The sequence below is a fragment of the Hyperolius riggenbachi genome, chromosome 2 (assembly GCF_040937935.1).
Source record: "Hyperolius riggenbachi isolate aHypRig1 chromosome 2, aHypRig1.pri, whole genome shotgun sequence".
In the NCBI taxonomy this organism is placed as follows: domain Eukaryota; kingdom Metazoa; phylum Chordata; class Amphibia; order Anura; family Hyperoliidae; genus Hyperolius; species Hyperolius riggenbachi.
Genome location: NC_090647.1, coordinates 150,196,208 through 150,223,036, shown reverse-complemented (window position 1 = coordinate 150,223,036; position 26,829 = coordinate 150,196,208). Strand labels below are relative to the sequence as shown.

The 26,829-nt window shown below is 45.4% G+C and overlaps 1 protein-coding gene across 1 annotated transcript; it reads right to left on the bottom strand.

Annotated features, from left to right (window-relative positions):
• Positions 1 to 1,596: 1,596 nt before the first annotated feature.
• On the bottom strand, positions 1,597 to 26,445 carry PRKAG1 (protein kinase AMP-activated non-catalytic subunit gamma 1). Its single transcript, XM_068267682.1, has 13 exons — positions 26,348 to 26,445; positions 23,116 to 23,170; positions 22,918 to 23,018; positions 22,330 to 22,411; positions 22,189 to 22,247; positions 17,968 to 18,013; positions 17,773 to 17,827; positions 17,556 to 17,682; positions 16,134 to 16,299; positions 7,306 to 7,343; positions 7,077 to 7,223; positions 2,450 to 2,543; positions 1,597 to 2,358 (listed from the first exon to the last, which is right to left on the bottom strand). Exons 1-13 carry the CDS (start codon positions 26,354 to 26,356, stop codon positions 2,342 to 2,344), a joined length of 996 nt encoding a protein of 331 aa, XP_068123783.1. The 5' UTR covers positions 26,357 to 26,445; the 3' UTR covers positions 1,597 to 2,341.
• Positions 26,446 to 26,829: the final 384 nt, after the last annotated feature.

Sequence of the window (26,829 nt, the reverse complement as noted above, 5' to 3'; positions counted from 1 at the left end):
GAGAGAGCTGTTGCACAGGGGAGGAGGCTGCACATGGGAGAGAGCTGTTGCACAGGGGAGGAGGCTGCACATGTGAGAGAGCTGTTGCACAGGGGAGGAGGCTGCACATGGGAGAGAGCTGTTGCACAGGGGAGGAGGCTGCACATGGGAGAGAGCTGTAGCACAGGGGAGGAGGCTGCACATGGGAGAGAGCTGTAGCACAGGGGAGGAGGCTGCACATGAAGGAGAGCTGTTGCATAGGGGAGGGGGCTGCACATGGGAGAGAGCTGTAGCACAGGGGAGGGGGCTGCACATGGGAGAGAGCTGTTGAACAGGGGAAGAGGCTGCACATGGAAGAGAACTGTTGCATAGGGGAGGATGCTGCACATGGGAGAGAGCTGTTGCACAGGGGAGGAGGCTGCACATGGAAGAGAGCTGTTGCACAGGGGAGGAGGCTGCACATGGAAGAGAGCTGTTGCACAGGGGAGGAGGCTGCACATGGTATAGAGCTGTTGCACAGGGGAGGAGGCTGCACATGAAAGAGCTGTTGCACAGGGGAGGGGGCTGCACATGGAATAGAGCTGTTGCACAGGGGAGGATGCTGCACATGGGAGAGAGCTGTTGCATAGGGGAGGGGGCTGCACATGGGAGGAGGCTGCACATGGAAGAGAGCTGTTGCACAGGGGAGGGGGCTGCACATGGAAGAAAGCTGTTGCACAGGGGAGGGGGCTGCACATGGGAGAGAGCTGTTGCACAAGGGAGGATGCTGCACATGGAAGAGAGCTGTAGCACAGGGGAGGAGGCTGCTCATCTAAGAGAGCTGGAGCACAGGTGAGGGGGCTGCACATGGGAGAGAGCTGTTGCATAGGAGAGGGGGCTGCACAAGGAAGAGAGCTGTTAAATAGGGGAGGGGGCTGCACATGGGAGAGAGCTGTTGCATAGGAGAGGGGGCTGCACAAGGAAGAGAGCTGTTTAATAGGGGAGGGGGCTGCACATGGGAGAGCTGTAGCACAGGGGAGTGGACTGCACATGGGAGAGAGCTGTAGCACAGGGGAGGGGACTGCACATGGGAGAGAGCTGTAGCACAGGGGAGGGTACTGCACATGGGAGAGAGCTGTAGCACAGGGGAGGAGGCTGCACACGGAAGAGAGCTGTTGCACAGGGGAGGATGCTGCACATGGAAGAGAGCTGTTGCACAGGGGAGGATGCTGCACATGGAAGAGAGCTGTTGCACAGGGGAGGAGGCTGCACATTGAAGAAAGTGGGATTGCGCATACAAGGACTGTATAAGAAAGGAGTGGGATTCTGCATATGTGGGGTGAGGGGGGTGAGTTGGGAGTGTTGGTGGAAGGGGTGGAAAATGGATCAGAGACGTTGGCCTAAGGTAGCAAAAAGTATACATTCAAGCTGAGACTAGTAGGCAGAAATCAGCCTGCATTAGACAAAACAGAGTCACTCCTCCTTCAGTCACTTGGCAGCTGGACATATGATGTTGACACGTTATGCAGATATTATATCCTTCTGCGAAGCTGCAGCAGCAGTCGTCCACATGACATGAGGCTTAACATAAAAGTACAATTACTCACGAAAACAAAATTCCATGCAAAATACACCAGCTATGAAAAACTGAATTTTATTAATGGTATACAATTCTCTGGTTCTAAATGCCAGTTTGAAAACATGAAGGACACATGAAAAACACTGGAAATATATAAAATTAAGTTCCAAATCATGGACGTGTAGCTGCCCTGCAGAGGCAGCCGCAACACAAAACACATACTAAAGTGGCATGTGGAACTGATGTCCAAGTGCAAGCATAAACAGCCTTGTGTAGACATGGGAATATGTCCCAGTGCAAGACTTCTCACACACAGTAAACTAGTCATGGAAGCCAAAGAGTGCGTGAGCCACTATGTGTTCCGAACTCTAACTCTGGGCACCGCGGTTCTAACTCTCCAGGCCGAGTACGCCCTCTAAGCCTTGGACACTGTAAAACAATAACGGGATAATATAAAACAACTCATTACCAAAGCGTGTGCATGTAGTAAAAATAAATCCCAGAAAGACTCCAGTTAGTCATCAAGACTGTATCCTTCTGTCATCAGACTGCAAAATCCTCACTAATTAAAAAATGGCTGGCTGGTCAGTCTAGTAATGCCCCATAGTATTGCTTAATGGTAAATACTGCTGCATCATAGCAAGTCTTTCAGTCGTGTGTTGCTGGTGATCAGTCTAGTCCTTACATCTCCAGATGAACAGTGGAATGGTCTATTGCTCAGTGGAGAATAGATTTGAAGAAGTACGGGGATCTTTGTGCATCTCTACATTGCAGCACTGAAGTGGTGTAGCAAACTTATAGTAGTCAGGGACTTCTCGCACCTGAAATGGTGACAGAGATAGATGGCATGATAGAGGCACGAACAACACAGTACAGCATGCTTATATTCCAATGGTTTCAGCTAAACCTTACCTCCAGCCGTCAGCACCAGACACTGCAGGATGTCCGATAGAGAAACTATTCCTTTTGCCACCTGGTTTTTATCCACTACAACAAGCCTGTGCACCTAGAAGGGAAAATCAAAAACACATGAATCCCCAAATGTTAAACATCCATCTTTATCACCAAGAAAACCAACAGATCTGTGTTGCAACTAATCTAAATTCCAAAGCACATGCTAGATGGTTCTCAACCAAGGAAGATGGTCGTGACCATGAGAATGTAGTGTACAGAGACCTTCATGTGTCAGATTATCTCACCCGAGAGTAGGCTGAGGATACTGTTCTGCGTCTTACCACTTCTGCACAGTGCTGCTCTGTTGTCCCTCTGCCCTCTTACATAGCAACAGAACAGGTCGCTGGCCTCTGGGATGGCAAAACATCTGTGCAGAACTCAGCCCCGAACTGTTGACTACTCTCCCCCTATTCCATCATGGAGCAGCACTGTAATGGCGACATCTTCCTCCAGGTCCCGATCACATGGTGTGACATGTGACCCTGACCCAAAGGAGGATGTCAGCATTACAGTGCTGCTCAGTGGTAAAAGAGGAGACCGCTCTGTAATGCTGACATCCTTCCTTCCAGTCCTGTGATTGTATGTCATGTGATTGGGACCTGGAGGAGGATGTTGGCATTATAGTGCCATGGTAGAGGAGAACCGATCCCGCAAGAGGAGAGCGAATCTTGCATCCTGAATCGCTCCCTGCACTGCTCTGTACTATGCTGAGGGAGACAAAAAAAAAAAGAAAAAAAAAAAAAGAAGTGGCACTATAGCAAACATTATTTAAACAACAACAACAACAAAAAAACAGGTAAAAGGTTAAGAATAAAAATAGTTGTAACACCTAAATGAAAGTCAAATTAGATTGTGACATACCTTTTCTTAGCTAGAACCATGGCCTTATCAATGCAGTGGTGCAGGTGTAGAGTAATAGCAACATGCTATCATTTATTTACATAGACAGGAGATGTCACAGCTGCCTCCCAACTGTCTCTCTATCAACTGATCAGAATATATCAGATTTTAAAATAGTAAAAGCTAGGTACACACACCGGAGAAAACTCAAGCAGCTATAAAGAACCATTGCAGTCAAAAATCTAGCATTTGCATGGGAGCTCTTGGATATTGCCTAAAGATCTGGCCGGAGGATGTAAAGTCAGTGCTGGCCAGGTTTAGAGCCAGTCCTACAAAAATACTTTTGGATCGGTTGGGGCTCTTTCACAATACAATGTGCATAGTGGAGTTTTCTGCACATAATGTGCATTTTGGGCATGCCTTTTCCCCGCCACTATCATTGATATAAACACCCTCATCAAAACAAAAATGAAGCATATTGCGCTTCTAAAAATGCAACACAGTAAATTTACCAGCCTTTTCCTGCCCATAGTGTAAAAAAACCCGTACCAGGTACCTGAACCAAGTAAAGTTTTTTAAAATACTAGGTGACCTAAGCCCATTTAAAAACAGGCTCTATGTCTGTGTGGAATCCCCATCCCCTCTCCTCCACTCCCCTTCCCTTCCACCTCCCCTCTCCGCCGCAGTGTCACCGCGCATGCGCGCACCCGCCCGCTGACCCGCCGCAAACCGGGCCTCCTGCTGACCCGCCGCTCGCTCGGCTCCCTGGTCCCACACTATCCCTGTGTAGCGTTGTCAGTGCTGCGCAGTGCGCACAACGCTACACAGGGACAGCGCACGGACACAGGGGTTTTATTATAGAGGATACACAATGTAGCTGCAAATTAATATTACATACTTACCTCGCCATCAGTTCCTCTCAGAAGCTCACCATTTTCTTCCAACAATGCCTTCCAGTTCCGACAACACCTAGTCATACTTGTCTCTCTGGAAACGGAAAGCCTTAGGACCTATTTCCTCTACATTGGCCAGTCATAACTGAAAGGACAACTGATGTGCAAGGTAATGCCCATGTTTCTCATTGGCTCAAGTGGGCAATATTACAGGTGAACAAAGTGAAGACCCAGAAGCTGTTACGGGGTCATTGTCATTTTTAAAACAAAGGACGGAGAATTCCATCGATCACAGTGGACAAACAGGACACGGGAGAGGCAAAGGATCGATGAGTAGACTACGCAGGAGGCAAGTATGACGGGTATGTTTAATTTAACTTTTTTCAGTTTAGGTTTGCTTTAATAAAAAACCACCCATGATTGGTTATCTATGGCTGTGACCGTACCTTATTCAACTGTCTTTTAAATACAGAAAGGATAAAACAATGTTCACGTGTAGACAATTCCACTAAGGCTGTCATTTCTTCCGCCAGTGAAATTTCCTTTCACGTGCATTGTTGTGTGCTCTAATCTAAATCAAACCCAAATAACTTTGTTAAAAAATAATATGTCTATATTTTCTGTGCTCCACTGTCTTCAGGTTCTCAGAAACTTGGGTGATGCCAAAACTGTAAAGGAAAATGCCTTGCAGTAATAAACCACGGCCATAATTACTGCTACCTTTACTCCCTTTGTATCTAGATACCACAAGAACATAACTTCTTCCTACACCAATCAATAACATTCTACATTGCAAAACCTTTACTAGGCACCACTACACATTAACGGCATATTTTACTTAACTATGTTAGCTAAACACAGCTGTAAAGTTATTAACAATGGGTGATGACCATAAATCAAATCTCTTAGTGTGTCATTAACTTATTGTACAAAATGTCAGTCTACTAATCTATGAAAGACTGAAACTAGTGCACATATAAACTGATCCCGGTCCAGGCTCACAAAAACCATAGAACTCAATGTTCCCTGTTGTAAAAAGGCATATTATGAATCATTTCCCATTCTTCTAATATTAAGTCAGGCCCCATTCACACTTAAAAGCACAAAACGCCAATGATTACCGCCGGCGTTCACAAGGAAAAAAAAACACTGGACACTGCAGCGATTTTCCCGTGATCGCGTTTAGCGCTTCTATGGCACTGAAACGCGATCGCCGGGAAATCACCTGAAATTGGTGCAGGCTACGCTTTTGCCGATTTGCGTTAATCGCCGGCGATTAACGCAAATCGCCCAAGTAAGAACAGGCCCATAGGGTTTTAGTACACTAGCGCTTTCAAAAGTGCTAGCATTTAAGCATTTTGCCAAAATTGCTGGCAAAAAGCTCTAGTGTGAATGGGGCCTCAACCATGTCACACCTGCGAACAGTTAGCATAGATTGTGGGGGAGGCAGTGTGGGATTTTGTGGCTGGATAAAAAAAAAAAAATTCTGAGATTGTTAGTGCTTGCAACTTCTAAACTGACACCAGTGGTGTCTGACTGAACAAGCCAATCTCCTCTACTGGACACATATTGTATGAATATTTGGCACTGAGGGGACCCAGTGGGAAATTTCATAGACCAACATCCACCATGTGTTCACAGCAGATTTGTAAGAAATACAGGGTGCAAGAAAAAGGTGACCAAGGGTGAAACACAAACTATAATTGCACACTACGGCCCTCACCCACGGCCTTCGGGCACAGCGCTTGCACAAATTTACTAAGCCTCGGTCAGTGGTGTGGACAGTGTTTCCCGCTGTGTCCCTTATTGCTTACAAATTAGTAGTCGTGACCATTTTGCTGTGAGCAGGAAGCAGCCTTGGATGCCCTCAACTGCATTAACACCGAAAATGTAAGGTGCCCATACATCCCAGATTAGAGAGATTCCCAATAGATTTCAGCATAAAATCTCACAGGATTCTGCCTCATTAAGCAGCCTCTGCCCCCGGTGCCCGTGCATTCGGAATTTCACCTACTCCAGCTGCGGTGACTGCCGGTCTCATTCGCTGTCTCCTCAGAGTGCTGCCATCACACACGTGCCAACAAAACACGTTTAGGTTTTGGGGGAAAGCGGCCGGGGGTCCATCATGTTAGTCATGATATCACGCATTGGTTTCGGCTCACAACCGATCGACCACATTGACCCAAGATTTTACAGCATGCTCAAACGATACATTCGACTGATTTCAGCTCGAAATTGGTCAAATAGTCACTCAGGCATGCTTGATGCGGCACCAATTTTCATCCGATTCCATAGATTCAACTGGATGGTCAATCGGGCCATGAAATTCCTAGATGTATGGCCAACTTAACCCTGTATCCCTAAAAACATGCACACAGCATCCTGCAATACAGACAGTGAAAAAAAGCCAAGAAAGTTGTTAAAATAGAAGATTTTAGCTAAAAAAATGAATTCAATTTGCAAGCTTTTCACAGCAAGCCAGTCACCTCAACATGGTTCCCTCGTTCAAACTGGTCTCTACTTTAAGATTGCACTGGATGCAGTGAAAATAAACTATTAGGCTTAAGAGTGCTGTAGTCACTGTGGAAACCAGCAGCTGAGCAGCTTTAGTCCACAGAGGGGGAGGATCACTGAATAAAAGAATAACAATAAATGTGAGGGGTGTACCGGTAATTATTTTTCTTCAATTTTTTTAGAAGAGGGTCCAGCATATCACTGTATTGATTGAAGATCACTGCTATGCTATCATAGCTCAACTTTACCTAAAAAGCTATTTGTTGCCACATAATAAAAAACACACTTAATTTAAAAAGTAACCTAACATGTTGGTGGAGTTTTATTTATTATTTTACCTCTGCGTCAACAAGCCGGTTGATGATGGTTTCAAGAGTTTCGTGTGGATAGCATTTCAGGACACCTTCAAAGTAATGAGAGCGATGCCCCAGAGCCTTTGTCACAGTTATATCCAGATTATTGTAGGTCTTCTCAGCTGCCAGATTCTAGGAATCAAAAAGAAAGGAAATGCGATTGCCCACATTCCTCAATGGCTGGAACCAGGGACTGCCGTGGACAGATACTTACAATGACATCAAACTTGGAATAGATGTCCACCACACGTCCTGCAGATACAAGCACAGGTACCAGTGAAAGGCAGCCATGACAGGAGAACATAACATGTTAATGTATCGGCTCACCCTCATCTTAGCTAAACATATGCAGAACATTTTGGGGACATGCAAATCTCACCAAAGGGAATACTTATTATTACTTATCTGCCAACTAATTAACACAGCTTCCTACAAGCTAATTTGAATATATTGTCTTTCATTTGCTAGCAAAGCTTTCATTTCCTGGGTGTACTATAGATAAAAAATGTGAAGTGAGAGAAGGAAGTGTCTGCCGAGAAGGTCATGCAGGCTAAAACTCCATGTTGGAAACTGGCTACAGAAGAAAGAGGAGTGGGATGTGTCAGGCTGTAGAGAGAGAAGATGCATCTGTTAAGCTACATACACACGGGCTACAACGGTCGCCCCAACCACGTGGCACGCGCGTGTTGCGGCGACAGGTCGCCCGTGTGTATGGCAAGCGCGCCCCGAACTGTCGCTACTCAGAGCGGTCACCGCCGCAACTGACGCTAGTCCGCGTGTGTATGCGGACTAGCGACAGCAACCCATAGGCAATACACGGAGCTTCCGACAGGGGGGGAGGAACGTCGGTGACAGCTTCCGTCACATCACTAACCCCTCTTCCGCCGTGTATATGCAGAGGGACCTGGCGACGAGCTGTCGCGCACACGCTCCTGTGTGCTACCGACCAGCTACATTTGTAGCTCGTGTGTACCCACCATAAAAGAAGGGGTGGAGATTAGGACACTGAGGATTCTTTGTCATGAAAGGAAAGGAAGAAAAAAAAAAAGTCGCTGTGAGGGAATGGGGAAATACTATGGCTGTTGGTGAATAAAATATGTGACTCTAGGAGAGGAAAAGCAGAGTTAGTACCTGATAACGATGTTTTCAACAATCCTTCAGGGCAAAGGTGAGACGTAGCTCCTCCCAGGAACAGGAACAGACAGCACTTCCCCTATAAAAAAGTCACATGATTAGTCCACCCTCAGTGCGTTTAGCCAAGTACCCGACAGGTGAACATTCCACTACCCATAACCGTGCAACTATCAGACACAGACAATTAACACCCGGGTGGGATCGTTGCCCTGAAGGATTGTTGAAAACATCGTTATCAGGTACTAACTCTGCTTTTTCCCCACAATCCTTCAGGGCAAAGGTGAGACGATTAACAAGTAATACAACCTCAGGGTGGGACCAATGCTTGGAGAACGTTTCTACCAACCGCCTGGTCGTGTGCAGACATTGCATCAATTCGGTAATGACAGATGAACGTAGAAAAGCTTGACCACGTTGCTGCTTTACATATTTGCTCAGGCGAAGCCCCTGCATTATTAGCCCAAGAAGCTGCCCTAGCTCTAGAAAAGTGAGCTTTAAATGAAGCAGGAGCCTCACTTCCCATAACTCTGAAAGCTTCTATAATAGCTAACCTAATCCAATTAGCTATAGTAAATTTAGAAGCTATCTGACCTACAGTTTTCCCTGAAATAAAACAGATAAGGAATCGGTCTTCCAGACATCTGCAGCTCTGTTCAAGTATTCCAGAACACATCTTCTAACATCTAATGAGTGAAAAATCCTCTCTTTTCCACAACTTGGATTCACAGAGGGTAGGCAAAATAATATCCTGCGACCTGTGAAACCTAGACATAACTTTTGGACAAAACTTTGGATCCGTCTGTAATACTAACCTATCCTGAAAATAAGGACTTTTCATAGACAAGGCCTGTAGCTCACTAACCCTTCTGGCTGTAGTGATGGCTACTAAAAATACCATCTTTAATGTAAGAAATTTAAAAGAACTGTCCCCTAGCGGCTCAAAAGGACCTTTGGACAGCCCCTCTAATACTAACGATAAATCCCAAGGAGAAACGTATGGCTTGTAAACTGGCAGTTTCCTAGATAGAGCCTTCCGAAATCTCAGTATTGGAGAGGAAGACAAGGGGATACCTGAAAAAGCAGATAAGGTAGCAATCTGCACCTTAATCGTACTCACAAATATTTTTATCCCAACCGTCCTGGAGAAACCAGGACTGCTGGGACTGACAAGCTATCAAACTTAGAGCCAGATAACCAAAGATGGAAAGTCTTCCAGTATTTCAGATAGATCCTCCTAGTAACTTCCTTACAGCTAGTAACAAATGTAGAGGCTGCCTTCTCAGATACTCCCAACTTTTTGAGTAAGGCTAATTTAAGATCCAGACTAACAGATTCAATCTTCCTGGATGCGGATGCCACAGGTTCCCTTGTAGCAGTAGATCCGGCCTGCAAGGAAGTCTCCAAGGGTCTTCTGATGCTAACCTGAGAGCTGAAAACCAGCTCCTTCTCGGTCACCAAGGTGCTATCAAAATCATCCAATTTTGACAACCTCTCCATTTGCTGATGACCGCGGGAATCAAATTGAGAGGAAGAAATGCATACAGAAGTGGAAAGTTCTACTCTTGAATGAATGCATTCACCCCCCTGCTTTGATCTCTTGGATTGAGAGAGAAAAAAGTCTGAATCTGGGTATTGTCTTCTGTTGCAAACAGATCGATTGACGGTGTTCCCCATCGTTTTATGATGTCTGCGAACACACCTCCTTGTTTAGAGACCATTCTGATGACAGAATCCTGCTTCTGTTCAGTTTGTCTGCATGTATATTGAGTGTTCCCTTGAGATGAACAGCTCTCAAGGATGACACATTCTTTTTTGCCCAAGACAAGATGTCCTCCGCTTCCTCCTGCAACAACAGGAATCGCGTGCCTCTGTTTGTTGATAAACGCTACTGCCGTAACGTTGTTCGACTGGATCAGAACATTGGACTGCAACAGTATCGATTGCAACTGAAATAAAGCCAGCCTTACTACTGTTAATTCCTTTCAATTGGATAACCTTTGAGACTGATTTTGTCCATTTCCCCTGAAAGGCTCTGTGAGCTATATGAGCTCCTCAGCCCCAGGCGCTTGCATCCGTAGTTATTACGTTGTCTACAGGCCCCTTCCAAGGCCTGCCCTTCATAAGGTAGGATTCCTCCAACCACCGTTGCAGAGACACACAGTTTGAGGGATTTTGACTTTGAAATCTAATGTTTGTGGACGACCGTCCCAATTTTCTAGGAGGAACCTCTGTATCTTCCTGATATGCGCTAATGCCCAGGAAACTGCCACCATCGTGGATGACATTAACCCAAACACCGACAAAATCGTTCTTAGGGAAACTTTGTCTTCCCCTTGTAATGATTTCACTGCCAAACTTATCTTCAGAATCTTCTTGGGAGGAAGGAAAATCATCTGTTTTACTGAATCCACTAGCATGCCAAGAAACTGAGTTCTCTGACTTGGAATTAGAGAGGACTTCTCCAGGTTGATGATCCAACCTAGGGATCGGAGATGTTCCGATACCAGATTCAAATGGATTTTCAGCTGTTTTGCTGAACTTCCTAGAATAAGCAAGTCGTCTAAATACGGAATGATTAAAATCGATTGTTCCCTTAACGGAATTATTTCTTCTCCCAGAATTTTTGTGAACATTCTTGGGGCAGAAGTGATCCCAAATAGGAGGCAAACAAACTGGTAGTGTTCTACCATCCCATTTATTCTCACTGCAAAACTTAAGAATTTTTGTGATTTTTGGTGAATCGGCATATGCCAATATGCATCTCTTAGATCCAGAGATGCCATAAAGGCCTCTGGAAACAATAACTCCCTTACTGATTCCATCCGAAAATTTTTCATAAACCGACTCAGGTTTGTTAGGTGCAGAATCAGGCACAGGATGAATTCCATTACCTTGTACAGCTCCACGGAATATGTTGGCGCTTTATAAATCAATAATAATAATAATAATTCTGTCTTAGCATGTTCTGCAATATGCTCAAAATCTCTGGAACCAGAGTGGGATCTCTTAGGGCCTTTGAGATCACAAATCTTGATGGTGGAGGAAGGGCAAACTATTTGGAAACCAAACATTATTGTCTGGCGAATAAATGGATTTTTTGACACTTTTGCCCACCTAAGAGAAAGTGTCTTAGCCTTCCCCCCACCGCCTGACACGAGTCATTGGGATTCTGACTGGGACTCTAGAGCTTTAGACTTAAAGCCCCCTTTCCTGGACTTGTCAAAAGTCCACCTCCTGCCTTTACTTTGATCCTTAGAGGCATCCTTTTGATCACTCCTTGGCTTACGAAAAATATTGCTACCACAGTCTTCTGTTTCTTAAGCAAAACTTTATTTTTATTCAATGTTTTTTCCAAAGCTGAATCCAGTTCTGGACCAAACAACAATTCACCTGAAAAAGGGACACCACACAGCCTGTTTTTGGATGAGATATTACCATCCCATATTTTAAGCCACAAGGCTCTAATAGAAACAGAGCAATGGACCTGGCAGTAAACCTAATTGCTTCAGCAGAAGCATCTGATAAATATGCAGCAGTTTAAATGAAAATAGCAATAGAATTAAACAATTGCAAAACAGGTGCACCAGCCAGTATGTTAGCTTTGAGCTGATTAATCCACAGCTCCAAAGTTGTGGCCACACATGTAGAGGTAAAAGCCGGCCTAAACATAGCCGCACTAGCCTCCCAAGACCTTTTCAAATAAACATCCACCTTTTAATTAAGTGGATCCTTCAGCTTTGTATAATTGATTATGAATAAACAAAACAGCTACCACATCCTCAATACAGAATTTAAACTTGTAAACAGATTCAGATTCTATTTCTCTAGTGTCTGAAACTATCAACTTCAGTCACAGATACTCCAGATACAGCAACCTGAGAAGTGGATGGATTAGCATTCAATAATGAGGACTTAATTGATTCCAATGAAGCATTAATCACCTCTCTAAAGGATTCAATGTATCCTGAACAGAGTGACCCGGCTCCTCCCCTACAACCCTCTGTATGCACAACTGACAGTTTTTGCATAGGGCAACATAAAAATTGCACAAAGGGCATGTTTTATCATTAGGAGGATGCCTATGCTTATCTGCAGCAGCAGCAGATTTAGCAGAAGCCTTAGTATTGGCATAAACAACAACACAACAAGGCATGTAACTCTGCTCACACATATAGCACAATCAGCCCAGAAAGAGAAACCATTATCTCACCTTTTGGGCGGCCTGGTTGCTCTCAATCCTCTCAGCGTCTGACATGCTTCCAGCTGACACATCCAGCGCAGGACAAACTCTCTCTGAGCAACAGTGCTACAGGCCCGCGCAGCTTCCCCTTGAAACATACCTGGCCTGCCGCGAATGGATGAGTGGCGGCCCGGAAGCTGCAGAGAGAGTAATGAGCCGGCACTACAAATTGTTACTTTCGGCATACCCGCCGGAAAGTACGCATCCGGACGCGGCCAAGCGTCCTAATGGCCGCAATGCGCTCCACGCTGCACATGGCCGCCGGCTTACCTCCGTCCTGCTCACTCCGCCGCAAGGCCGCCAAGGGGAACCCACGCCTTCCACTCTTGCTCTCCCTGGAAGCGGGAGAGAAAGGTAGGCAAACCCCAGGAAAGCTCCAGCCTGGGGCGCATGGCCAGACTGCCTCAGTACCACAGTCTCAGCCACCCAGAGAGATCCACCTGCAGCCCAGCACACAGGCTTCACCCAAGGGGGAGATGCCGACCTGCCTGGACGCAGGAACAAACAGCACTGAGGGTGGACTAACCATGTGACTTTTTTATAGGGGAAGTGCTGTCTGTTCCTGTTCCTGGGAGGAGCTACGTCTCACCTTTGCCCTGAAGGATTGTGGGGAAAACCTGGCTTTGGACAGCGATGCAGTTGCAGGAGAGAATGCAAGCATGGCATAAAGGAAATGATGAGGTGTGGTTGTGGAGTGGGGTACAGCAAGACATGCCTTTAGAAAAATGGGACATTTGTTTTGCCACATGCATATGCACAAGGGTAAACCGGCCTCAACTTTATGTACTAAAACAAAGAACTGCAAAGTGTCCGAGGTAACCATGTACTAAAGGACAGAATTTTTTGTAAACCCATTTTACTGCACCTCAAAATGGCATAACAATGAGCCTTCAACTCAGTAATGCAAAGAACATGTACGCATTAATACACACAAAACTAAAACTGCACCGTATCTATCACACACCCCACATTACTGAAAACCCTAGTAGCTCTGAATCTCTGTAGACAGCTGAGGAAAGGATGGCACCATAGAAATGAACTTAAATCCCCACAAAGTAATCAACAGCATCTGACATTACTTTTACTGTGTAGAAATACTGCAAGGAGGAAACTAGGGCGGAGATGGGCGCTGAAACTTTGTCATACTTCTTCCTGCATTTCCTGACAAGCAGGAAATCATATATTTTGGGACACAACCAGCCACTGAGCTGTGTGACAAAAGAAACAGCAAAAACAATGCAGCTACAAGCCGTGAGCTGATACACATGGAAGTGCGTTCAAGTCCCCAGTATCCAGCACCGGCAGGAATCGCCTGATGCATGTGCTTGCTGGTTGCTTGAGAAACTGGCTAAAAAGCACAAACCTCACCCTGCAAATACTTAGAGCCTCCAGCAATGTCTGGCAGTCTCCCTACATCTCTTTGTCAGCTCCTAACAGCTTTCTGGCATGCTACATGGACGCAAGTTGGCAAGTCACATGACCCGATACAGTCTGCTTCCGTGCACCATGCCAGAAAGCGGATAGGAGCACCCAGGGAGGTATGGGGAGACTGCCAGACATTGCTGGAGGCCCAGTAAGTATTTAAAATGCTTCCAAACCCCCGCAAACACCCCCACACTATAGTCCCCATTAGTTGAGATCTCCGGTTGCCTGAATACCAGATAACGGGGACTTTGCTGTATATACAATACAATAACATTTGTAAAGCGCTTTTCTCCCATAGGACTCAAAGCGCATAGTTGTGTCTCCGATTATTACAGGGTTGCAGGCTGGGTTGTGTTACAGAGGAGATAGTCCGATGTTCATGAATGCCAGACTGAAGAGGTAGGTTTTCAGTTTAGACTTAAATGCTTCCAGGGATGGAGCGGTCCTGATTGGGTGTGGCAGGGAGTTCCAAAGTGTAGGGGCAGCATGACAAAAGGCTCTGTCTCCAAATGTTTTGAGGTGGACTCTGAGGGTGACCAAAGTGTTACGTCCTTTTGATCTAAGATTGTGTGTGTGTGTGTGTGTGTGTGTGTGTGTGTGTGTGTGTGTGTGTGTGTGTGTGTGTGTGGGGGGGGGGGGGGGGGTGATGTAGTTGCAACAAGTCCTTCAGGTATCCAGGGCCCACATTGTGCAAGGATTTGAATGTCAGTAAGCCAATCTTAAACAGAATTCTCCATTTTATCGGTAGCCAGTGGAGTGAGCACAGGGTTGTTGTTATGTGGCAATGGCGGGGTTGGCTTGTCAACAGCCTTGCGGCAGCATTCTGTCCTAATTGCAGGCGGCGTAAGTCTTTCTTATGCAGGCCTGTGTAGAGCTCTGCCTCTGACACAGGAGACCTGGGTTCGAATCTCGGCTCTGCCTGTTCAGTAAGCCAGCACCTATTCAGTAGGAGACCTTGGGCAAGACTCCCTAACACTGCTACTGCCTATAGAGCGCGTCCTAGTGGCTGCTGCTCTGGCGCTTTGAGTCCGCCAGGAGAAAAGCGCGATATAAATGTTCTGTGTTTGTTTGTTTGTTTGTGTTAGTCTAACCTTGATGTGACGAAGGCATGAACTAGGGTTGGAAGATCCTCTGAAGGAATTAGGTGTTTAATCCTTGCAATATTCCTTAGATGAAAAGAGGAATGTTTCACAACAGCTGAGATTTGATTCCTGAAGCTTAATTTCCCATCAATCAGTACTCCCAGGCTGCGCACACAGTCTGAGTTGTTCAGGTCTGAGCTCCCTATCCTTAGCGGTGTTGGTTGAGACTGGGGCTGCTTTGCTGTTGAGCCCTGGCCCTCGATAACAAGAACCTCAGTTTTGTCAGCATTAAGTTTTAGCCAATAATTATTCATCCACTCCTGAAGCTCAGTTAAGCATGTGTTTATTTGTGGAGTAGGGTCTGTGATGCCAGGTTTGAATGACAAATATAGCTGGGTGTCATCAGCATAGCAATGATATGTCAGGCCATTGGGTGAATAGCATGCAGAAAGCAATCTACTACTAAATAAGTGCATGGTCAGGCCCCAACTCTGGCGATAAATATAACCTACTCCCCAACCCTTATATCCCAAGCTACAGCCATATGCTTGCTCAGCTTCCACCAAAGAGGTAGTCAGTACACAACACTGTGCATGCAGCTCCCATACAGCTGATTGGCACTATCATTGGCCTACAACGCAGAGGTAACAGTTAAAAAGGGTGCCCACTATTGTCTGGGGCGTGATATGGTAATTATGGGGTGGGGGCTTGGGTCAATATTGGTAAATTTACCAATATTCTACAGGTCCGTACACACGCCGGACTGGAGGCAACGACGGGTATGATCCGCCCGGCGGATCACTCAGAAACAGCCGTATCAGTCCGCCGACAGTGCGTACACACGCCGGACTGTTGTTGGCACGCCCACCCAGCGGGAGGCAACGACGGACCCGTCGTTGCCTCCAGTCCGGCGTGTGTACGGACCTTACAACTCACTATTTCCTGCACCCTTTATTACATGTACGCAATGCAGCTGCTGCTTTGGAAGTACAATCACATAAGTTAGAAGCTTTTCTTTAATAAGTTAATCATAAAAAGGTGTTTATATACCACATTCAATGTTGCAGCTCTGTTTTGTATTTGATCAAGATGATAAAACAATAATAAAAAAAAAAATCAAGATTGATATATTTGACAAAAAAATAAATAAATAATAATTACCAGCATCATCAACAATAGGTAAAGCAGAAACACGGCGCTGAACGAAAATGCCCAGAGCCACATAGACAGGAGTGTTTGGGTGAACCATAGCAATATTATCATAGGTTCCAATATTCAATTCCTTTAGTGTTTGGGTCACAAAAGCTGGTTTGTCTTGTTCATTCATCTGTAGAAAAGACCAGAAAGAATCTTTGTTTTATCTCCATTATTCATACAATGATGGTATATTATGTAACTTTACTGAGCACATTCATAGATCAAATCTGCTCTGAAGAGGGTCATAACAAAATGTCCCCACTACAAGCTCTATTTGGTCAGAAGTACAGATGATCAATGATACACTAGTTTAACTTGTGTGCAAATTGTATACAAACGTGAACTGGGTCAATCAAATGCAGTCTCTGCTCACTTGGACTGGTCCAATCCCAAGCGACACACGTTTTGCATGCAAGCTCGAACAGTTAGCATCTCACTGACCATCTATAGTCAAATTTCTGAACTATGGTTATAATCCAGTGAGAACAAACAAACTTCATAGAGACCGTTGGGGTACTATGTTAAAGGAGGTAAATGCTAGAAGAAAGAAAGAGCTATGTGAAGCTTTAATGTGTTAATTTAAGGAAATGCTCTGCATGACTGGATATTTGACGTTATTATAGTGAAAATGCACTGCATTTCTCCTTCAGTACAATCAACACGCCCCATCCCACCAACATTTTCTAGGCAGGAATCTAGGCTGGATTTCTTCCTCAGAAGGACCCCATCTCCCTACAGTCTCTGGCAGGATTTCAGAGAGGACCCAGCAACTCAGGTCTTCATTTCTCCTTCAGGATGACTCCCTCCAGTACCTCTGGCAGGAATCCAGATGAGAACCTAGCGTGGTGTTCTCTAGAGTCTCGGAATGGATTCTAGATGAGAACCTAGGAAAATGTCCCCCAGAGTCTCTGGGAGGAATCCAGGTCATAACTTAGTATGATGTCCCACAGTCTCTGTCCGGATTCCAGGTGGAAACCTAGTAAGATGACTCTCAGATTCTCCGTGAGGATTCCAAGTGGGAACCTAGTGTGATGTTCCCCAGAGACTGAGGGGAATACAGGTCATAACTTAGTATGATGCCCACAGATTCTCTGTCAGGATTGCAGGTAGAAATCTAGTAAGATGTCCCCAGATTCTCTGTCAGGATTTCTGGTGGGAAGTTAGTATGATGTTTGTCTCTGGCAGAAATTCAGGCGGGAACCTGAATGTCCCCCAGAATCTTTGGCAGGAATCAAGATGGAAAACCAGGATCTCCTGCCTGCATTTCTCCTTCAGTATGATGGCTGCCAGAGTCTCTTGCAGGATCCAAGGTTGAAGGCTAGGCAACTTGGACAGGTGTTGGGCAGAAGAGAAGGGAGTGAAATAACTCGGTAAAAAGAAACTCACAAATAGTTTGAGGAACTTCAGAATGCGCTTGTGTGTTAATATATACAACGTGTTTCCTGAGTCTGGGGAAATAACTGGCAAACGATGAATGCGGTTCTTAATCAGCGAGGAGACAGCATCATATAGGCTGCAGAGAAAAAATAAAATGACTAGCTATGAAGTTATAGGTTACTTGATGAACAGAAGGTGGGAAATATTGAAAATGACCAGTACACACCTGGCACTGGGGGATATGCTGACCAAAGGCTTGAAAGAGTCTTGTAAATACACTTCTAAATGGAAAAAAAAATTGAAGAATGCTTAGTTCTGAAACAAATATTCCTAACGTTGTTAACAGAACGCTTATTCAGCCTATTGTAAGGATACGTAGTGATGGAAAGTTTCAGTACCATGTATATTCAGGACACCTCACCTCTCCAAGTCTCTATTTTGTGCTCCTCCAACTCATAAATCTGCACCTGATAAAGAGAGTCAAGAAACCATTTTATAAGTTATCAGTAGTAAAGTTAAACATAAATTACTCCTGCTAATCACACACAGGACTGGATCAATAAGAAGCCTGAGAGCTCTCTATCCGTTACTTTATCTGCTATACAAGTCTCAGACTTGCCTGGCTAATCTCTGGAGCTATACAACTAGGATCACTAGTTCAAGCATTATATATCCACATGTACAAAAGGGGACAGAAAAATAGCAGAGCTTTGATAAACATTGTTTCAACAGCAACTGAGACCTTCACTAAAAACAAATATTTTAATAACTCATATCTTACTTATTATTTGAGATTGTTTTTGTTGGCATAGGTGCTACATGAGCTAGCAAGGGTAATACCTAGGTATGGTAGGGATTTAAAGTATGAAGATACCTGGTATATTTTTAGGCTCATATTGCATTGAGTTTTAAACTTGCCATTCACTGACAGACTCTCGACGTGCCCAAAAGATAGAACCCTCTCGGATCGATATCTGATCACAGCGGGATCTATTGCTGCCACATACTTAACATTGATTTTTAATAGCTTTCTGCATGAAATGTATTAAGAATGAATAGTATTGTCCCTCTCCCATGTGCCCTGCCCCTCCCCCCACTCCTCACCCTAGGGGCCGTATAGAGTATTAGTGCAGTGGAGTGAAGTCACACCTATCTGGCAGTGAGTGTGCTCCCATGATCGCCCAGTGCCCATACTCCATGACCCGGCAGCACGTTCATGCTTACGCTGGTTCACGGAATATGGCCACCAGGAAATGATGTACAATGAAATGAGAGTGCGCCGGCCGGGTAGAGGATTGCGACTTTGCTTTGCTAGCACTCTGCAAAGACAACTGGGGGAGCAGTATTAGGCCCGGTTCACATTAGCGGTGGCCGTCCGGAATCGCCGTGCCGGAGCCGGACCGCTTGCAGAACGGACGGAACGGACGCACGGCAATAGCAATGAAAGCCTATGCGTCCGTTCACATGCGTCCGTTCTGCCGGACCGGAGCCGGACCGGATCCGGACTCCGGCGTCCGTTCCAACATGCGCTATTTTTTGGTCCGGCTCCTCCGGCAGCCGTATCCGGGGCGGAGCCGGACTGCACCATCCGGCCAATGGAAACCAATGAGAACCGGAGAGCGCACAACACACTGGCTACAAAAACCGGACGTTCTACCCCACTTCCTATGCATTTTGGATGGGGACCACATGGGCCCAGCGTTCAGGTGGGGCAGCAGCGATTTCATGCTGGAGCTCTAGGCAGCAACATGTCTGATTAGTCTGATAACGAGGAGGCGAACAACAGAGAATTCCCAGGTATACGAGTAAAAAATGCCTGGATCCATGGTCCCAACTGCAGTCTCTGTATCCACGGATGGTCTCCACACGTCCACCTGTCTCCAACAATGACCCCAGACCCTTCTGCTGACCTCCCAGACCCCAGGTAATAACAGGTTGTTATCTCCTTAAGAAACCGGATCCGGACCGCAACCGTGTTCACACCGCACGGAAACCGGATGCAAACGGACCGGATCCGGACCGGATCCGGATAGGAACCGTACGGATCAGGTCCGGTCCGGATACGGTGCGGTCCGGACATCCGGTGCGGTTTTGACAAAACCGCAAGTGTGAACGGGGCCTTAGGCCCGGTTCACATTAGCGGTGGCCGTCCGGAATCGCCGTGCCGGAGCCGGACCGCTTGCAGAACGGACGGAACGGACGCACGGCAATAGCAATGAAAGCCTATGCGTCCGTTCACATGCGTCCGTTCTGCCGGACCGGAGCCGGACCGGATCCGGACTCCGGCGTCCGTTCCAACATGCGCTATTTTTTGGTCCGGCTCCTCCGGCAGCCGTATCCGGGGCGGAGCCGGACTGCACCATCCGGCCAATGGAAACCAATGAGAACCGGAGAGCGCACAACACACTGGCTACAAAAACCGGACGTTCTACCCCACTTCCTATGCATTTTGGATGGGGACCACATGGGCCCAGCGTTCAGGTGGGGCAGCAGCGATTTCATGCTGGAGCTCTAGGCAGCAACATGTCTGATTAGTCTGATAACGAGGAGGCGAACAACAGAGAATTCCCAGGTATACGAGTAAAAAATGCCTGGATCCATGGTCCCAACTGCAGTCTCTGTATCCACGGATGGTCTCCACACGTCCACCTGTCTCCAACAATGACCCCAGACCCTTCTGCTGACCTCCCAGACCCCAGGTAATAACAGGTTGTTATCTCCTTAAGAAACCGGATCCGGACCGCAACCGTGTTCACACCGCACGGAAACCGGATGCAAACGGACCGGATCCGGACAGGAACCGTACGGATCAGGTCCGGTCCGGATACGGTGCGGTCCGGACATCCGGTGCGGTTTTGACAAAACCGCAAGTGTGAACGGGGCCTAAGCAGGGAGGACATCTAGTGTTTTTCTCTGTGCATGAGTTGCTCCGTGCTACTACGCAGGTGTGGGCCATCTGTGTGCATGTGCTTGTCCACGGGTGTGAGTGCAGCTGTGAAGAAGAAGTGAGTCCCATCGAGAAGCGATGGGCTGCCAGGAGGATAGGCTGCCCTCCACTGAGGTAAGTATCTAACCATAGCATTTTTTTAATTACAGGTTTACTTTAAGCATCAATAACACTATGCATGTGAAATAACAGAACAACATGTAATGTATCCTCCTAAGTTGTAACTACCCCCCCATCACTGCATAAGGATTCTTAAGTCAGCCATCAGTCCCATACAAGGACAGTGGCCAGGCAATGCAAGTTGGAGTTTGATGGTACCCTACTGGGAGTTGGTAGGGATGTGTCAGTAATGCCACCTATGCTGCTCAGTAGTTATTGTACAAGACAGATGTCATCCTTATAGCAGTGCTAGCTGGGTGGCATCTTGGGAAAAGGTTATTAACTTTTTTTCCCTATTGGTCTTGGTTTCTTGTCATTATTGTACATTTGCCCTAAATAGACTTGTCATTTTCATATAAGTATTTGTGCTATGTATGTTACACCTGAAACAGACTCTATAAAGTACCACAAAAGATGATGGCATTACACAAGACAAATGAGACAATGAGCTGCAGCCACTAGGGCACGTTCAGTAGGTAGTAGCAGTGTTAGGGAGCATAGCCCAAGGACTCTTTACTGAATAGGTGGTGGCTTACTAAACAGAAGAGCCAAGATCCGAACCATTACACTATCTAGCCACTGTCGTCTGTGCCAGAGCCCTCAACCATGACACTACCCAGCCACTCTACACAGATCAACAAAAGAGACAACAAACATAAGATCTATCATAAGATTACATACTTATTGCCCAGACAATGCTGTACTTATACTATCCTGTGCTTGCTGACCTGGGTACCTATATGAGAACAGCACATGGAAGTGCAGAGAGATGAATATCCCTCTACATGTATGTGAAATCTGATGTGTATGTGGTCCACGCTCCCGCTGGCGTCACCAGGAGTGTACTGCGCAGGCTCAGACCGTACAGGGCCTGCGCAATACACTCCTGGTGATGTCAGCAGGAGCGAGGACACGACCACGCAGGCACAGTGGTTTTCCGACTTTAAAGTCAGAAATTCCAGAAGTGAACCGGAGACGGGGACCGGAGCATCGGTGAGTGGCTGCACTGGCACAGGATGTCTGCTGGGGAACATTATAAGCCCTGGGTAAGTTCAACTCTTTTCCCCCTACAGTACTAATTTAAAATAAAGGAACAGGAAAAAAAATCAGGAAAAAAACATACAAAAAAGCATGAATGATCAATGCCTCTTACTACAAAATATCAAACAAGCAATACTTAAGCAAATTTGTCAAACAAAGAAAAATGAATGGAGTATCAAATGTAAAGACAAGAGGCCAAACAGTTTTGCTGATCATTGCTGATGACTTGAAATAGGGTAATAAAAAGGTAGCTGAACATTCTCATATGATTTATTAGCTTTTGTAGTGGCAATGGGGGCAACAGAAGATGATGAATGTAAAGCAAATTGTTCTGACTTTTAATTTCAATCTGAATACAAACTACAACAAAATTTGCATCAAGTAAAACAGAAAATAGCATCTCATCAGTTATATCTAGTGAAAACCTCCAGAAAACTGTAAATACATGGATGGATGATCCAACATATCGATCTCTAAATAACCACAGAAACATACCAGAGAAGATTTATAGTATCGATGGAGGATATTGATGAAGTCTGTAATGGTAAGCATGCCTGTAATGAGAAGGAAAACAATGAGAAAAGAAAGTATTTTGCAATTCTGAATAAGCCATTTTGGGGCATCAGAGCAGCTTACCTACAAAACTTTGCTTCTTGCTGTCCCATAGAGGCGCAGCTCTTACCCCATTACTAACCAAGGCAAAGAAGGCCTTCTTAACCTACAAGTCATATAAACATTAGTGGCAGATTCACAAGGCAGTGACACTCAGGCTGGTTTCACACTGCAACCAGCGGGAAAAGAGCATTGTAGTGCAATGAACACATCGCACCACAACACTAAAAACAGCCTTCGGGGATTACCGTGGCAATGCGCGGTAATCTCCCTTCTGGCTGCAGGCCAAACAGGAAGTGAGACTCTCTAGCGCTTACTTCCTGTGGCCAAAATTAGAACTGCACAGAAGTGTATTGAAAAAATACGGATCCGCACCACAAATTTTTTTAAAAATACTGCATCGCCATAGACTTAATGGCTTCCAGTCGTCACACATCGGCCAACGATGCTCTGTTGCCAATGCGTCAACTTTGCGACTTTTGGAGGATCACACCGTGCCAGGTATGAAATGATCCATAGACTTACATTTGCTTAGCGGCAAAACGGTAACGCACTGCGCTAGTGTGAAATGAGCCTCTGAAGTCAGACAAGTGCCTGCTGCTATCAGCTCACCTGCAGAGATGTATCAAACACAACAAGTTTTGAGCTGATGGGGATGAGATCATAACATCTGTGATTCTTCATAAATCTGGTGTAAACGCCACTGTCTGACTCTAGGGAGGAAAGGGGAGACCACAGAGGAATGTGAACAATGTAATGATACAGCTGATGAAATTATTAGGTGCATGCAAACTGCAAAAGTGTTTTCACCGTCTACTGGGGATCCACATCTTCTTTCAGTATTGGGTTCAATCACAACAGATACCTGAAATATACAAGGATAAAAAAAATCAGGATTCAACAGAAAATGAAAATGTTTCTGTAGCCAGGAGAATTATGAAAGTTGCAGGGAAAAGAAACAAGCTATTGCCAACCTAATACCTCCCCAAAAGCTACAACATACCCCTGCAATGGCTTGTAGTGCAGTGTTTTCTCCTCCTCCTCTCCCCAGAAAACAGTATATTTTATTCTGCTAGATAAGAACTGATCAGACATAATTGTACGGGATTAACTGGTGCACTGTCACCAAAACATCCTTTTGGGCAACAAAGGTCTATAATGGTCTCCGCCCATAATCAACTTTCTGCTCAGTCGAATACTATGGCTGAGCAAAACGGGGGATACAGTTGGCGCTGGAGGGGGAGGATTGTGCTGTGACAGCACCAGATAAAACAGTGTAAAAATTATATTATTCACAACCCAGTTGGTACTTTAAAAAACGATCTTTTTTTTTTTTTTTTTTTTTTAATAGTTCAAAACTGATTTTTTCATAGAATTCAGGCCATTCGTATCGACGGGTCATTCTCAAGTCAGGGACTACCTGTACTGTGTTTTCCTTACTTTGCAGGGCATTCACAGCTACAATTACCAGATCAGGGACAATAAGCTGATCCAATCAGAGAGAGGACTTGTATCCTTGTAGCTTTCCTCTCCTCTGGACTATGGTACAGTGAGGATCAAGAGATTAACCAGCCGGGCATGTCTTTTTTCAAAGTAGATAACCTTTCAACCTAGATAACTAGGTAAACATGTTTGAAACCCCAATCCACAGTATTCAAAACTAGTAAAAAAAAATCCTGAAACTGAACTTTATGTAAACATTTTTTTGTATTATCTGTGGACTATTTATGCATCTATGATCTCTACTTCTGTCTGTTCTCTACTCTGTACAGCACCATGGAGGCTTTTGGCACTATATAAATAACAAATGGTAATTTAGCAATCCATTATGAAGGATTGCAAAATACCACACTAGCACAATAGTCTTATTGTTCCTCCCACTGCTAAAGGCAGAAAGTTTTCCTCCTTTCTCTATAAAACAGGCTACTTAGATGTAGCTGAGCAGCATGTCTATACACAGATCATTCCTAAAGTTGCGATTTGGAGCAATCATCAACATATGCCCTGCTGGGCCATAGTTTATGGTCTGCTTGTATAGGCCTTAAAGGGTACCTAATCGGGCCTTGATGACGGTGCATCTGTCAAAATTACGGTATTTTCCTTTCCTGTTGCCTCCATGGCAGTACAACAGCTGTGTTAACTCCGCCCCTCAACCCCATAGGACGATGTTTTCTATATAACCCCAAGCATGCTGCGGCTCCATATTCTATTAACTCTAGTCCTCCCGAAGGACAGTTCTTGGGAGGGTCTGTTGTACTGCCATGGAGGCAGCAGGAAAGGAAAATTAGTTAGGTAGGTATTACATTTTCCTGTATTCCTATTGCCTCCATGTCAGTACAACAGCTGGGTATTAACTATCCACACAGCCAATAAACGGGAGGGCACCAACATCATATGCTTCATTATTTATTTACATCAAAAGCAAGCTCTAATACAGCTTTTCCATAATTTGCTTTATTGAGGGCTGACAAGTCAAATTTGTAGTGTTCCACAAATGTATTTGTAGAGGACCAGTTTGCTGATCTACATATAGCTTCGGGAGATACACCTGCCAAACATGCCCAGGAAGCCGAAATTCTTCTTGTGGAATGCACTGTAATATCATCTGGTGGAGACAGACCAGCAGCCCTATAAGCTCTAACTATCACTTTCTTGAGCCAAGAAGCAACCGTCCCCATGGAGGATACACACGTCGCACAGAGAGGGGGAAAAAGGACAGAAGTAAAGCAAATTTCCCCACCAGACAACTCAGCGCTCCATCACCCAGCCATGAGCTTCCTAGTGTGGACACCCGGAAAGCAGGTAACCGGGCACACTGTTGGGGGAGCATTTTAACATCCCATCTCAGTGTCTTCTGTCAGGAAAAGGGTAAAACCTAACGGGTGAAGGTAGGGGATAAAAAAAATTAAAGAAGGATTAAAAAACAAACGTCCTGAGGGAGGACGAAAAAGAATATGGGGCCGCAGCATACTTGGGGTTATATAGAAAACATTGTCCTATGGGGTTGAGGGGCGGAGCCAACCCAGCTGTTGTACTGACATGGAGGCAATAGGAAAAATGTAGTTCGATGAAACCTAGCCTAGAAGCCACTGTATATGCACGTTTATAAAAATGATGAATTTGGCGCAGGATGGACTGTAGATATGCCTGTGTCCCACAAGGAATTATTGAGATGTGACTGCTTACTGGTGAGACCCTGTCTTCCAGGGTGACTGGTTGTACAAAACTAAAAATACAAAGAGTAGTCAAGCAGAAGATGTCCCATTGCTAGCAGGAAAGCAGCAGAACAATAGTGGTTGTCCGCTTAGTGCACCGACATGGCGTGTCGCCATAAAATGTCATAGAATGCCTGTACCAATGCTAAAATTAGCAATTGTATGGGAATTGACAGCCAGACATAACCTGCTCCTACTTGCCTGGAATTTTATGAAGCATGTCAAATTAGAGTGGTGGTCTAAAATTCAATTTGCCATTTTTTTCCTGTAGGAACTGGATGCAGCAGGGTGTGAACTACAACTTTGATCAGAGTTAATGCGATTCAGAAAGCTAGAAATGACCTGATAGTAAGTAACAAGGAAGTCTGGCTATTCCCAAGTAAGTTACACAGCACATTCAGTGACAGATGGTTACAAGGTACAAAATGCTCTCTAAGCTGATGGTAGGGTGTTGTCTCCTATATTATCAGCTTCTTCCTGCCACAGTCACCGCTGCTGACACCACATAACTCCTGTGCCGAGAGCTGGATGCACAGCTGCTCTGGACTCCCATAGAGCTGCGGCCATCACCTGCCAGAGTGGCCCGGCCTCCTCAGAGCTGTCAGTCACTGTCTGTCACCTCTCTGGGGAGACCGGTGCCAGGTGATGGACTAGAAGGCACTGCATTATCTGGACCTGTGTAGCCACACAGGAACGTGCTCTGCCAGCCCAGATCTCAAACTATTGAAAGGATCCCACAAAACACCCCCGGCATAAATACTCTCAGATACGTCTGCAGTGCTTATCGTTCCCTCTGAATAAACAACGTAAATCCAACCCATTCTCACCGGCTCCATTACGGCCTCTTCATCAGTAATTACACTGCGCGCTGCTTCCGCCCTCCCTTGTCAGACGAATTTCCGCCCAATCTTTACATCACTTCCGGAGGCGGTTTCTTCATTTCCTTAGCAGCGCTTGGTGTGTTTAGTCTTTGTACTAGGAGGAAATCTCAGTCTCCATATACATAGCACCGTCTCTCCCAGGTCTACAGCGAATTCCTTTGTTTTATCAACCATACATATCTGCAAAAAATAGTCAACTGCAGGAAAAACATTACAAAACCAAGGAATAAAATAATTAGGTTCTCACCCTTATTGAGTGAAGAAAGTGAAATAAAGTGTGTAATAAGAATAATTAATAGTGAATAAGAAAGTGGAATGCAGTGCCGTTTTGTCTCACACTGCTGTCTTTGATAAGCTAGCCATGCACAGGCTGATTCTGGCTCTGTATGCCAGTCCATAGGATTGTTGTGATAGATTCCTACCCTACA